General features: G+C 34.2%; 1 protein-coding gene across 1 annotated transcript; it reads right to left on the bottom strand.

The window, feature by feature from the left end:
* Window positions 1-9,772: 9,772 nt before the first annotated feature.
* On the bottom strand, window positions 9,773-10,957 carry LOC128997012 (uncharacterized protein K02A2.6-like). Its single transcript, XM_054422592.1, has 2 exons — window positions 10,366-10,957; window positions 9,773-9,906 (listed from the first exon to the last, which is right to left on the bottom strand). Exons 1-2 carry the CDS (start codon window positions 10,955-10,957, stop codon window positions 9,773-9,775), a joined length of 726 nt encoding a protein of 241 aa, XP_054278567.1.
* Window positions 10,958-15,550: the final 4,593 nt, after the last annotated feature.

The raw sequence follows: 15,550 nt of genomic DNA, 5'->3' as shown, positions 1-15,550 counted from the left end.
CTCTCATGCATTAATTATATATAGATGTATATACATTTGTATCAAAGAAAATATTTACAATTTTTTATTTGTATTACAGGTGCTAAGAGAAATTAAAAAGGTACCTATTTAAATTCAACAAATAACATGAACAACGAGTGTAATTGTTATGGATAGAATGAAGAGATTTGCCGTATTTTTTATTATAAGGTATTTAATTTTGTAGTAATGTTTTTTATTTCATATAACTGTATTAAATATGAATCTGTTACATAATCATATTGTAATAACCTACAACATTATAATAATTAAAATTGGATTTGTAGTGGTAGTCTGTATTATGCATTTGATTGCGGCGAAACCCCAAGTATTATATGTAGTTTGGAGGCCGTGTTTTACATTTTAAACCAAATGTATTCGTAATAATATATTTTTTTCTTATAAGAAAATGCATCTAGTTAATATTTAGCCGAGTAATTAAGTAATTACACTATTATTTATCAACAATCCATACGATTTTCGAAAAAAAAATAGCTGTACGATGTAGATTTTGTTAAACTTATTATTGTTATAACTTTTTTATTAGTTAAGATAGGACTTTTTACCCAATGACCTTTTCTATTGGTAATATTTTTTTGATTAAAACTACGTTTTAACCGATGTCCTATCTCGTACCGTTCTCGAGCTACAGTCATTTCGATATATAGCGCGTTCCGCCATGTTTGCCCCCCTCCCCCCAAGTTCTCGACCACCTGAAAAGTAGGCGACATGCGTATTTTTTATCACCACAGTCCATATTACAACAAAGATACTTATCAGCAAAGATACTTGATATTACTTCTTTGCGACACTCACAAATTAATTCTACTTTCGGTAAAAAATCTACACGAAAAGTCCATTTTTACATATTTTATACAATAACTTGTTTATTTATAGAGATACGACCTCGGACCCAATGACCATTATTGTTGTCCACATTTTTAGGATTACAACGACGTTTTAACCGATGTTCTATCTTTTACCGTTTTCGAACTATCAGCGTTTTAACGCATAGCGCAAACCGCCATGTTTGCCCCCTCCCCCCCACCTTATCGACCACTTTTGAAATAGGCGACATACGTAATTTTGATCACCACAGTCCATATTACAATAATCAGCAATAACATTGCGTACTACTTTCATGCATGCTCAACCCCCCTCAGCTCCTGGACTAACTTTCTTGTTTTGAGATTTTGCTGATTTGATATTGGCTTCCCATATGCCACCAAAGTGCGGAGATGGTGGAGGGTTGAATTGCCACTTAATGCCTTTGTTGGCCAGTAAATTAAATATTTTTGAAGCACTTGGTTCACTTGTTAATAATCTTTGATATTCATTCAGTTGATTTTTGGCACCAAAAAAGTTAGTTCCTCTGTTAATTAAAAAAGTGTACTTTGTTAACTATGTTTTTAATTTTTAATATATGTTATACAGGGTGTCCCGGAACTCTCTACCAATATTTTAGGGCATTGCTCCTGGGTAAGAAACATAACTAAAAATCATATTTAAACTGTCCGGAAGTCCTTAGTTACTCACACAGCCGCCATTTTGTTTTTTACAGTTATTAATTTTTTTCTAAAGAATGGTTAAACATACGAAATGGAAACTTTGCACAAACATTTATGACAACTAGACAAAGCTACCAAAAAAATATCACGATTATTCAAATTCATAAAACAAAATGGCGGCCATTCAACATTTTTATAAAATCAATGGTTTTTGAGTTATTTAAGAAAGAAAATTTTAAATGACCGCCATTTTGTTTTATGAATTTCAAAAATTGTCATAATTTTTTTGTAGCTTTGTCTAGTTGTCATAAATGTTTGTGCAAAGTTTCCATTTCGTATGTTTAACCATTCTTTAGAAAAAAAATAATAACTGAAAAAAACAAAATGGCGGCTGTGTGAGTAACTAAAGCCTTCCAGACAATTTAAATATGATATTTAGGTACGTTTTTTACCCAGGATCAATTCCCTAAAATATTGGTAGAGAGTTCCGGGACACCCTGTATATAAATTAGCTTCACCCAGCGTGCGTTGCTGCGATTAACAACTATTATTTGTTATGGTAATCGAATTAGAGCAATTGCGAAGTATTACAGGCGTTATTTTAAAACGAATAACAGTTGTAATTTCCGATTACCTTAAATGAGTCGCCTAAAGATTATGGAAATACTCACAATGTACATAACAGTTCGATATAAACAACATTTCTTGTAAATATCTTATCATTTTTCAAAAGCTGATCTTGTTTTTTAGTGTTTTCTACAAATGTTTCCCACTCACAGCCGCATTAGGTGGTCCATAATAACAAATATACAGGGTGTCACAAAAGGTGTGATGGGCTATAGGTACAGGACCTAATTCTACATGCAAAAATAAGTCAAAAATGAAGAATAAAATTTTTTGGATTTCGGCTTAGTTTAGCCGTAATCCGCCATTTTGTTTTTTGGGGAAAATATTTATTATTTCAAAATCCCTTTGAGATATTTTTACGAAACTTGGCAAAATTGTTTACACTATAGTAAGTAACATTTATAAAAAAAAATTATTATTTTAACTTTCCAAATTTAAAAATGGCGGCCGTTTGAATTTTTAATGCCAAATTTCATGAAAACCGGTACCTAAATCAAAATTTTGTAAGACACAAAAGTTTTAGTATTTATTATGACAAATCCAACAAAACAAAAATGAATAAAATCGGTTCATAAATAAAGAAGCTGTGTTTATTTTAGTAATTTAGATTGAAATTACTACGTTACATAAATTATTACATTACATTTAATACATTTTAATATTAATAATTTCAGTCTAAATTACTAAAATAAACACAGCTTCTTTATTTATGAACCGATTTTATTCATTTTTGTTTTGTTGGATTTGTCATAATAAATACTAAAACTTTTGTGTCTTACAAAATTTTGATTTAGGTACCGGTTTTCATGAAATTTGGCATTAAAAATTCAAACGGCCGCCATTTTTAAATTTGGAAAGTTAAAATAATAATTTTTTTTATAAATGTTACTTACTATAGTGTAAACAATTTTGCCAAGTTTCGTAAAAATATCTCAAAGGGATTTTGAAATAATAAATATTTTCCCCAAAAAACAAAATGGCGGATTACGGCTAAACTAAGCCGAAATCCAAAAAAAATTATTCTTCATTTTTGACTTATTTTTGCATGTAGAATTAGGTCCTGTATAGCCCATCACACTTTTTTGTGACACCCTGTATATTATATAAAAAAAAAACATTACTTCTATTTCTTCTACTTGGTGGTGTTAGGTATGGATTTCATATGTTTGCATAGTTTGCAAATCGGCTCTTTCCATTATTGCTCAAGAAATGCAGCACAGTGTTAATTAAGTTGACTTATTAGCAAATTTCCCGTATAGGGAATAAGCTATTACCGTAGGTCTCACGGTAAGTTCTGGACCCGGGACCGATTTACTTTTTCGTTTTGATGTCCCCAGAGGCCAAAACACTATCCGTTCAAACATATATATGTGTCCGTAACTCGAGCAAAATGATCCAATTTTGATGAAATTTGGTACTGACTTGTAAACCTATGTTTATTCAAACGAGTTTGCAAACCAGCAAGATCGGACCATGGGAACGGGGTTTTATGGAGGGATTTATGGGGCAAAAATAGGTTTTTCTCGTTTTCACCCTCAAAACATAAATTTTACCAATTTCTCTAAAGACCATTTTAAAGAGCTTAAAAAAAACAAATAATTTAGTATATTGAAGTGTTTTTGTATGGTTATTAGTTTTGGATAAAATGCAAAATTTAAATTTAAAATTCCCATGTTATTCTTATGGAGAATAAGTAAACTGTTGTAGTTTGCTTGTTGGTGTATATATTTTGATCAAACTTGGCAAATCTATTTCTTTTATACCAAGCTATTATCTTTTTACTAAAAAACACACTTTATTACCCTCCCTTTAGCAGTAAAACTAGGTAATCCTTAAACCTATTGTTATTGAAATAGATTAAATTGAAAATCAAATCAGGCAAATGGAAATTCACTTAGTCTGCAGGTTTGCTGCGGCGGGGGTATTTTAGTATATCAAATTATTACGCCAACTCAAATTCATATAGTAAATATTTCACTTCAACCAAGTCAGTAAATAACTATTTCGCACACGTTTCCTTCAATTGCAACTAAAATATTACAGTAACAGCAATTAAATTATCCAGCTGATCATAATGTAAACAAATATGTTCTTCTTAAAGATAACATGGGAACTTTAAAAGCCACTGGGACAGAGCAAAAGGGAATTTTTTAAAACTGTATAAGGTTAGTTTATTTACACACCTATACGAACATTTTGGTATATATGTGGGGTTAAATAAAAAAACTTATTTTTTACAAAGTTTCATGTAGTGTGTGTATTATACCAAGAACAAAACAAACCCGCCACAGCAAACCTGCAGATACTTTGACGACACCTATTGTATACTGTATATTTAATGGTGAATAAATTCTTGATTCTTGAAATATCCATTTGACTGGCTTCATTTCTACTTAAATATTCCCTGAAAATTGTCAGATTTATTTCCTACTAGCAGAGGACCCGTCATTCGTCCGGGGTTGATGTATGTTTAAATGGTGCTTTTTGAAATCTGACATGAAAAAAGAGTAAAATAAGATTAAATTCCAATAAATGTACCTATCAAAAACTATTAACTTACTAATTACATGAAAAAAACATTTTCAAACAATAAAACAAATAAAAAAAAACTCAAAGCTTTTACTTACTTTTAAATGATAAAATCAAACATAGACAAACAATAATTTACAACATCTGGTTAATATTACGGTTTGAATTAAATTAAACATGTGATCTTGTTTCTAAAAAGCATTGCTCACTAAGCATTGATTATAAAAATATCTCATTATATACTATGTGAGCAAACAAAAACATTAACACTCTTACTACTAAAACAGTTCAGAAACATACTTAGCCCTATTATTTATAACTCCTACTATTCATGTACCAAAGGCAAGTGCATATAAAACTTAGTTTTTTATTGTTATTTTTAAATTGAAATATTTGTATATAGCTTAGAATTAGGAAATTTAACGTAATTCAAACAATGTTTATGTCAAGGGTCGGGGTCGGTTAAGTTAAGAGGAACTTGGTTGAAAATTTACATGTAATGACCATGGAACGCTGCTCGTAAAAAGTTATTCATTATTAGAATAGAATGTGAAATCTACAGGAAGTGTCAAAAGTTATACCAGTAGCTACCTCTGGATTAGAAAACATCACAACTAATCTATGGGTAGTAACATAGATAAAACAGTAATTAGTAATATGAAATTATTATTTAAAAATGTGTGTGATGTGTATTTTCTAACATACTGTATGTTTAAAAAAACTAGTTAACCGCCCGTGCTCCGCCACGGGAATATTGTCAGCAATAAAAGAAATAATAATTAACAAATACTGTTTATCTTTTTATTTTATTTAGGGGTTGTTTAATTTTTACATGAAATAGAACTGATAGTTTGCCTGTATAAACTATTTTATGTTAATCAAACCGATATATTATTTTAACCAATTGAATGTTTTATATTAATTCAAGTTTCATTTGAAAAATAAATAGTATACGAACTGGGCAATGCTGATAAACTAATAAGCAGCTATTTATGATATTTAGATAATTTGCTCAAGTATATTCCTATATTCGTCGTTTTTTTCATTACATTTGTTGTATGGAATAAAGATAGTCACTTAGCCTACATGTAAATCACGCATCAGCAGTTAGTCGCATTTCACGAATCTTTGACCCATACTTTGAGTAAAAGCTGTGTTTACGTCGTATATATAAAGTTGGGCATACTTTGTTCAATGTTAGAGGGTATTAACGGTCCAATTTGATGGAAAAGGAGTAGTGGATTTTAAAACTATGTAGACTACCACTACCAGAAAGATGTTGATTCAAGTGAGACTTAGAACTGGCCATTTCAAATGCAGATTTGTATTATATTTTACTCAAATAGTTTTTTGTCTCTTTTGACCCTTAATACATTTTTATAGTCGCTGTTGATAAGATTTTCCATAAACTCAAAATGTTGATAAGGAGTTCATTTTACCTTCCCCTTGTGACAACATAAGGAAAAGATATTTTTGTCCCAGTTAGTCTGTTCTGGTTCTGACTCAAAATTCATAGATTTGCAGTACTGACAAATCCAATCTAACGACCCCAATAAAAAAAATTGGTATATTTTAGAAGGAACTTCCAGAGCACATTTAACACTATCACTGCTCTTTACCTTTTTAGTTCGATGGTTCTCTACATGTTTTTTTTTTCGTTCTGTATGTCTCTTTATGCCCGGTTAATGATTACCTTTTCTTTTTCTTTTTGTACTTTTCACATCCTGGGGTTAATGATAAAGTTTTATAACGCTATAATGACCCTAGTCAACATTGCCATTAAACATCAAGCCAGATTCTTCTTCGCCAGAACCGAAATCGTAAGTCACAGTTTCTCAAGCAACTTCCCTGTGTAGGCCTACTCGAAAAAATATAGTTAGGGTATAGTTCACTGAAAAATTGTAGTTCCAAATATCCCAGCGTACTCGCCATCTCGAGAAGGTAAAATTTGGACGTCGAACACTGATCTTGAGTGAGATTAATCACTTACGATAAAATGTTTGTATATTTACCAATCATTAGCAATTATCTGTACAACTTGCAACCGGATTTCCCTATGATTGTTCTGGTGGCTATAGAGAATAAATTATATTGATCAAAACAATAAGTTTCCGTCCCCTACTATGGGTATTATTTCACATTCCATACTCAAACTTAAACTCAACTCAATTACCACTTTCCTTCAGATCACTTTGCAGGAAAACTAAAACATTTTTGTGTCCCAGTTAGTCTGTTCTGACTCGAAATTCATATATTTGAAGTAGTGACAAATCCAATCTTACGATCCCAATTCAAAAGAGTTGGTATTTTTTTGTAGGGACTTCCAGAGCACATTTAACACCAACACTGCTATTTACCTTTTTAGTTCGATGGTTCTCTACATTTTTTTTCGTTCGGTATGTCTCTTTATGCCCGGTTAATGATTACCTTTTCTTTTTCTTTTTGTACTTTTCACACCCTGGGGTTAATGATAAAGTTGTATAACGCTATAATGACCCGAGTCAACATTGCCATTAAACATCAAGCCACATACTTCTTTGCCAGAACCGAATGGTAAGTCACAGTTTCTCAAGCAACTTGAAAAAAAATTCGCTGATATATTGTAGTTCCACGTATCCCAGCGTACTCGCCATCTCGAGAAGGTAAAGTTTGGTACCACTGAACGTCTAACACCGATCTTGAGTAAGATTCGTCACCTACTATAAAATGTTTGTATGTTTCCCACTCATTAGCAATAATATGTACAACTTGCAAAGCGGATTTCCCCATGATTATTCTGGTGGCCGTAGAGAATAAATTATATTGATCAAAACAATAAGTTTCCGTTCCCTACTATGGGTATTATTTCACATTCCATACTCAAACTTAAACTCAATTACCACTTTCCTTCATATCACTTTGCAGGAAAACTAAAACATTTCAAAAATAAGTTAACAAATACACTTTCCTTGATCAAAATCGTGTGTTTATAAACAGAAACTCCAAGTTTAATAATTGCATACTGAAAGTGAGGTTATAAAAATAATAACAAATGTCTGACAAATATTAAACAGCTGACGAATAATTTATAAACTGTTTATTATATTCTTCAATAACAATTGTATTGACTCGACCTTTAAAGGGCTGTAGGTCGTAGCCCTTAGAAAAAACGTAAATTCTAAGGAAGTTCGGCAAATCTACACACTATCCCCTTTAATTTGAGACATAAATCTTGTAGATTGGTCCAGTAATTACTGAGAAAACAGTGTTACAACTGTGTATTAAATATATAGATACCATATGTTATGCTACACATCTTTTATTTAATATGTAACAGTTTTCATCGGCGACGAGGAAAACCAGTTTTTAATTTTTTTTACATTCTATTTATTACAATTTATGTTTTAAATATGAGTGACCTAAGTAACACTGAAAGTTTGACTGATTTAAAGAAGATTAGAATAGGTAGTAGTGAAGGGTCAGTTGTCTAAGGCTGAAAGATGGCTAGCAAACCTACAAAACATGTCAAAAGAAGTAATCAAAACCAGGATAACAACAATTGAAGAGTATTGGGAAAGATTTAATTCTGTACAACAATTAATAGAAGAGAAAACTGAAGAAGTTGAAATTGAGAAAGAAATAGATTACAGAGTAGAAATGGAGGACAAATATTACAAGGTAATGGATGAGTTACAAAAACGTATGGGACAGCTTGCAGAACTACAAGTGAACATTCAAAATATTGTGCCTAGTACATCAAATTTGTCTTCTCCACAACGTCAATCCACTACTTCCTCAATGATTTTCACACCATATCAGGAAAATGAATCATTCAAGAACTTCATTCGTCGATTTGAGATATTTCTATATCTACATAGCCAAGAATTGGAACCAAAGGATCAAGTGTATACAATGCTACATGCCTTACAGCCACATTTACATCAGAAGCTGTATGATTTGTGCGCTCCTGAAAGTCCTTTGGATAAAACATATGCTGAATTAGTAAGTCTTTTGGCTGATTATGTTGACCCTAAACCTAGTACTTGGGCCTTACAACACAAATTTATGACAAGATCACAAGAATCTGAAGAAACCGTAAAAATATATTCCGTTGAGCTTCAAAAGTTATCTTCAGACTGTGACTTCAACTGTAATAATTGTGGGAAATCAATTGCAAACACATTACTACGCATGCAGTTGATAAGAGGTATTAGCAATTCAGACATAAGAACAAAATTATTACAAGAAAAGACCTATTTTTGTGAAAGCTCGTCCAGTCCCATATGCACTAACTGAAAAAGTAGAACTCAAGTTGAATCGTCTGGAAGAAGCTGGAATAATTTCCAAAACGGACTTAAGTCTGATTGGGGTACTCCAATTGTACCTGTAGTAAAGCCTAATGGTAACATACGAATATGCACTGATTACAAGGTTAAATAAACAAATCAAAGAAGAACATCATCCAATACCTCGGATCGAAGACATTTTTGCTCAAATGAATGGAGGGCAGTTGTTCTGTACTTTGGATTTGCTTATCTCCACTTGGAAATGGATGCTGAGAGTGCAGAAATTCAAACTTTGAGCACTCATAAAGGACAATACACAGTTAACAGACTGATGTTTGGTGTACAAGTTGCTCCAGGGGTTTGGCAAAAGGTAATGGACGGAATCCTTCAATACCTTCAAGGTGTTCAGTGCTTCAGCTTCTTCGACGATATAATAATTCAAGGAACATCATCAAAAGAACTACTAGAAAGACTAAAGCAAGTGTTTGAGCGTTTAAGGAGTCAAAATTTGAAGTTGAACCGTGACATGTGCAAATTTTTTCAAAAGAAAATTAAATACTTAGGACATATTGACGCCACTGGAATCCACAAAAGTAAGGATAAAATCACAGCAATTACAAATGCACGAAGGCCTCAAAACATTCAAGAACTCCAATCTTTCCTAGGGCTTGTTAATTACTACAACCGGTTTGTAAAGAATTTGTCCACTGTTTTAAATCCTTTACATAGACTTCTAAAAAAAGGGCAGTCATTCATATGGGACAGTAAGTGTGAAGAAGGTTTCCAAAACATCAAGAAAAGAATAACAAGTGACACAGTTCTTTGTCACTTTAACCCAGACCTGCCATAGATCCTTGCAACTGACGCTACACCAGTGGGACTTGGAGCAGTGATATCACATCGTTTCCCAGATGGAAGTGAAAAGCCAATAGCTTTTGCTTCAAGATCATTGACCAATGCTGAAAAACATTACAGCCAAATCGATAAAGAAGCCACAGGTATATACTGGGGGTTGAAGAAATTTTTTTCTTATTGCTACGGACGTCATTTTACACTCATCACGGACCATAAACCATTAGTGTCAATCTTCAATCCCAACAAGAGCCTACCGTCAATGTCAGCAACGCGACTATTCAACTGCTCCCATTTTTTATCAGGATTTAACCACACAATTGAATTCAAGAGAACTGGTGACCATGGCAATGCAGATTTCCTCTCAAAATTACCTGTGGAAGATTCAAAATTTACAAGTATTGACCAGTTTGGACATTTTCAAACAAACCAATTGAACACCAGTTCAACGTTGTAATGTAGATTTTCATCTCTTGATGTAACTTTTCCGAAACTCCATTTTCTCTGACCCTTGTAGTAGTTTCTCACTTGAACACGGTCTCCCACCTTAAATATGCGTGTTATACCTTTAGGTTTGTCTTTTGAGTCCTCGATTCTAGAAGGTATCATAACACTGAGGTATGTTCTTAGTTGTCTGTTGAACATGAGATAGTATGCCGAGTTTCCTGTTGAGTTTGGTACTTGACGGAGTTGAATTAACACCTTGTGAATTTTACTGTAAAGTGTTCCTGGTTCATCTAATATCGACTTCAACATCTTCTTCACTGTTTGTACAAAGCGTTCAGCTTGTCCATTAGATGATGGGTGGAATGGAGCAGTTGTTTTGTGTTGAGTTCCACATGACTTAAGAAACTCTTGAAAAGTAAGAGAAGTGAAACTTCTTCCATTGTCTGAAATTAGGAGGCTTGGAAGACCAAAAGTACTAAAAAGTTTCTTCAACTCCTTAATAGTCCAATCGGTAGTTGCTGCTTTTGTAAGTATTACCTCTACCCAATTGGAGAAGGCATCAACAACAATGAAAAATTGTTGTCCATTTGTTGGGCCCATGAAATCTATATGTATTCTCTCCCATGGCTGAGTCGCTGGTTCCCAAGGATGATTGATCTCTTTCGTCAGAGAATTTTGTTTCTCCCGACAAGGCTTGCAAACAGCAATCATGTTTTCGATGTCTTTATCCATTCCTCTCCAAAAGCAGTAACTTCTTGCCAAAGCTTTGGTTTTTACTATACCAATGTGCCCGTAGTGTAGTTCATTGAGGAGTCTTTTCTTGAGAGAATTTGCGATGATTCAGGAACACTTGACAGTAAAATTCACAAGGTGTTAATTCAACTCCGTCAAGTACCAAACTCAACAGCAAACTCGACATACATTCTCATGTTCAACAGACAAGTAAGAACATACCTTAGTGTTATGATACCTTCTAGAATCGAGGACTCAAAAGAAAAACCTAGTAGAGTAACATGCAGACGACATGTAGATCAAATGCTGCGGTAAAGACTTTAAAGGGGGAGAATTGATGTGTCTTTTCTAACATACTTTATGTTTAAAAAAATACCATATGTTATGCTTAATAAGTTAACTTTGTTTTTGTTTACAATCATTGTCATTTAGGATTTATTTCATCAGAATACACCTATTTTTTTACACATCTTTTATTTAATACTAGCTGGCCCGACAGACGTCGTCCTGTCCTAATGTGTTTTAATGTCAAATGCCCGTTCATTTTCAAGATGAGCTCGTTCGCATGGCTTAACACGTTCAGTGCGGCATACCTTCAAACAGGCGCTCGATAATTGCGGCGAGGCCCGGGCGAAGCCCCGCAGCGCAACTGAATCGGTGAACGCAATTGGCATTCAAATATTTCAGTCTGACGAATAAAAAAAGAGCAGCAGTGATTGTGCTGTGTTAGCCCGAGAGTGGACGTAGTTCACTGAAACACCCAAAGGTAGCAGCACTGCCTGGATTCGTAGCCAGTGTCTTTGTAAAGTGGCTTGTAAAGAGAAAATTGCCGGAACCGGGACAAAAGTATTGCTAGACGGGATTTTACGGGAAATTTTAGTACCAACCTACACCAGACTAAAGCTTAAATAATCTAAGCTACAGGCTGGCAACGGTTATAACGTTCCCCGGCAAAGGCTGAGCTCACACTAAACTAAATGTGGAGAGAGTGGCATGACGTCAGCTTTAGCTGATGTCCGCCACCAGTGCTAGTGTCGGACATCATCTATTGATGATGCCCGCACTTAACGTGTTAATCACGTCCTGGTTGAAGTTCGTTCGCTACGCTCACTCACCTTTAGGTTGGAGCTCGTTCGCTGCGCTCACTTGCCTTCAGGTTAGCTCGTTCCCTACGCTAACTCGCCTCCAGGTTGAAGTTCGTTCGCTACGCTCACTCACCTTTTGGTTGGAACTTTGCTGTTGTCATAAAAAAAATAATAGTGCTGCAGCCTGTTGGTAAACCTATTAACTTTTTAATGCTATTGAACATCACAGAATCAAATTGTTTAGTCAAACCAGCTGTTAAGATTCTTTAATTCCATTTAAATATGAGTACTCATAAGGTTAACATGGGAAACTCCAGAGCCACTGGGGCAGAGCCCTTTTGACGGATCAGCACCAAACTTCACACAAACCATCCTTGAATAATGCCTGAAAGTTTCATTATAATCTGTCGAGCGGTTTTGGAGTCCATAAAGGACAAACAAACATACATACATTGGATTTTATATATATAGATGTATCAGTGTGAAAAGGCAAATGGTGTGAACAATATTTCTCTCAAAATGGAAAAAAATATACAATTAATTATCTCCTTGAAAAAAAAGTTTCAATTTTTAAGGTGCGTGTGCCCTACTCTAAACACAATTCAAGTGTTCAAAAATGTTAAAAGGATAAATATAATGTGACTTTATAATTTGTACAAGGGTGTACAAGTGTGAACAAGTATGTACAATAGTGTACAAGTATGTACAATAGTGTACAAGGCTGTACAAGGGTGTACAAGTGTGTACAAGTGTGTACAAGTGTGTACAAGAATGTACAAGGGTGTCCAAGTGTGTACAAGGTTGTACAAGTGTGTGCAAGTATGTACAAGGGTGTACAACTGTGTACAAGGTTGTACACGTGTGTACAAGAGTGTACAAGGGTGTACACGTGTGTACAAGGGTGTACAAGATTGTACAAGGGTGTACAAGTGTGTACAAGCGTGTACAAGTGTGTACAAGTATGTACAAGTGTGTACAAGGGTGTACAAGGGTAAATGTGATAATAATAATAATAATAATAATTTGTAAATGTGACTTTATAATTTTACTATTTTTTACACCAAAATCTTTCAATACAATCATTCACATTAGCGAAATTTTAAATAATTAATTAGGGTTGGATACAGCACCAGATATACAATCTCACTTATTTCATAAAACCAATAATCAATGAACCATCAAATATAAGAATAAATAAACATGTCACATGATTGTAGAGAATATTATATGCCTATTTATAAACCAGCTGTGGAATTGTGAATTAATGTGGTTTGACAGTTCAGCTTATTTACATTTGGGTGGGATAGAAAATTGTAAACTATGTGTGTGTTTTAATGGGAGCCATGGAGACCAATCAATATTTACTTTTAAAATCCTCACCTCAAAACTTTTAAAGCCAAAGGGGCAAAGCCCACGGTCAGTATCAAAGTGTGAATAGTCTTATAATGGTGCTTGTTATGGTAGCTATACTTTTGTAAAAAGCCCAGTCAGTTCAGTAGTTTATGTGCCTATTAGTAATACACATACAGACAGACGCCACTAGATTTTTATATAATAGTATGGATTTAAACAACATTTATTTTAATGAGTACCTAGGTTTGCTGCTACAGGGAAGGGTTTGAGGTGTTTTTTATTAAAATGTTGATAGCTTTGTATGAAATGAACAAAATTACCAAATTTGATTAAAATATATCAATAAACAAGTGAAATACCACAGTTTATTTATTCTCTATAAGAATATCATGGAATTTAATTTAAACACGTTTAATTTTAACACGTTTATACCAAATTTCATCAAAATTGGATCATTTTTGCTCGAGTTATCGTGCTAACGGACACATTATATATATATATTGTGTACATACATTATATATATATATATATATACTAGCTGACCCGGCGAACTTCGTATCGCCTAAGTTATAGGTTTCCCCTAAGACAGACCGATGGAAAGAAAGTACCGTTACGTTTAATTTTCAAGATGATCTCGTTCGCATCGCTCAATCACGTCCTGGTTGAAGTTCGTTCGCTACGCTCACTCACCTTTGGGTTGGAGCTCGTTCGCTACGCTCACTCACCTTTAGGTTGGAGCTCGTTCGCTGCGCTCACTTGCCTTCAGGTTAGCTCGTTAGCTACGCTAACTCGCCTCCAGGTTGAAGTTCGTTCGCTACGCTCACTTACCTTTGGGTTGGAGCTCGTTCGCTACGCTCACTCACCTTTAGGTTGGAGCTCGTTCGCTGCGCTCACTTGCCTTCAGGTTAGCTCGTTCGCTACGCTAACTCGCCTCCAGGTTGATGTTCGTTCGCTACGCTCACTCACCTTTTGGTTGCAAATTAGCTGTTGTCATAAATGTAAAAGAAATAATAGTGCTGCACCCTGTTGGTAATCCTTGTAACTTCAATGCTATTGAACATCATAGAACAGAACCAACTTGTTTAATTGAAACAGCTGTTAAGATTCATTAATTCCATTTCTCATAAGGTTAACATGGGAAACTCCAGAGCCACTGGGGCGGAGCCCTTTTAGGAATTTCGAAACGGGAAATAGTTTACGTCCGATTCGCATACCTACAGAATTTACACACCAAATTTCATAACGATCGGTGAAGTCGTTCCGGAGGAGTTTGCAGACAAACACTGTGACACGAGAATTTTATATATTAGATATATATATACAGGGTTAATGAAAAGTCTGGAAACCCCCTGTAAATTTTTTTGGGGCTCACACTAGAAAAACTAAACTCTGCATACCTTTATGGCAATTTATGAAGTACTTTTTGGGCATAACTGCTACTTAGTGTTCATCCCCAAAATGGGGGATTTTGGGGGAAACTAAAAAATTTCAAATGGTAAGACCCATCAAGTGACCCCTAATTTTGAAGGTCCTGATGAAAGAAAACCAACAACTCAAACTAGGGGTTTCTATCTCAATTCAGTAAAAATGGCAGTATATTGAAATTTTTGGAAGTGAAATTTAACTCAATGGGGCTTAACATTTCATATTTTTGAGTTTCCCCCAAAATCCCCCATTTTGGGGATGTACATGAAGTGGCGGTTATGCCCAAAAAGTACTTCATAACATGCCATAAAGGTGTGCAGAGTTTAGTTTTTCTAGTGTGAGCCATTAAAAAAATGACGGAGTCTCCAGACTCTTTATTAACACTGTATATATACAATAAACCTTCGATAGTTTGACACTTGATAGTTCGAAACTCCCTGTAGTTCAACACGGGCTGAGCTATTTTGTCAAGTGATATTTAATGGTTACTATTGCAATGTAAGCTGACTTGAACATTAATTTTTTGTTTTATTGTTGACTTGAGACTTAACTAATGAACAGTGAAATTGTTAAGCTTTTTAGTATTTAATAAATTTGGGTGATTTCTATGTAAGACTTGTGTTTTTACTTTCCTGTATATTAAACTCCATTTACTCCCTTTAGTTCGACATCCCTTAAGTCTACTAAGTGTTGAACTATCGATGTTCTA

Source organism: Macrosteles quadrilineatus, unplaced genomic scaffold (assembly GCF_028750875.1).
Source record: "Macrosteles quadrilineatus isolate MER2022 unplaced genomic scaffold, UCM_ALF_1.0 Scaffold_1__1_contigs__length_201487025, whole genome shotgun sequence".
In the NCBI taxonomy this organism is placed as follows: Eukaryota; Metazoa; Arthropoda; class Insecta; order Hemiptera; family Cicadellidae; genus Macrosteles; species Macrosteles quadrilineatus.
The sequence above is the reverse complement of the archived record's forward strand: the minus strand, read 5'-3'. Positions and strand labels throughout refer to the sequence as shown.

What these genes read in the sequence shown, in the direction of transcription:
- LOC128997012 (XM_054422592.1), bottom strand. Translation starts at nt 10,957, where the DNA reads ATGATTGCTGTTTGCAAGCCTTGTCGGGAGAAACAAAATTCTCTGACG. An exon ending in CTCAAAAGACAAACCTAAAG is followed by an intron (nt 9,907 to 10,365) that starts GTATAACACGCA and finishes AATGTTTTTCAG; the next exon opens with CATTGGTCAATGATCTTGAA.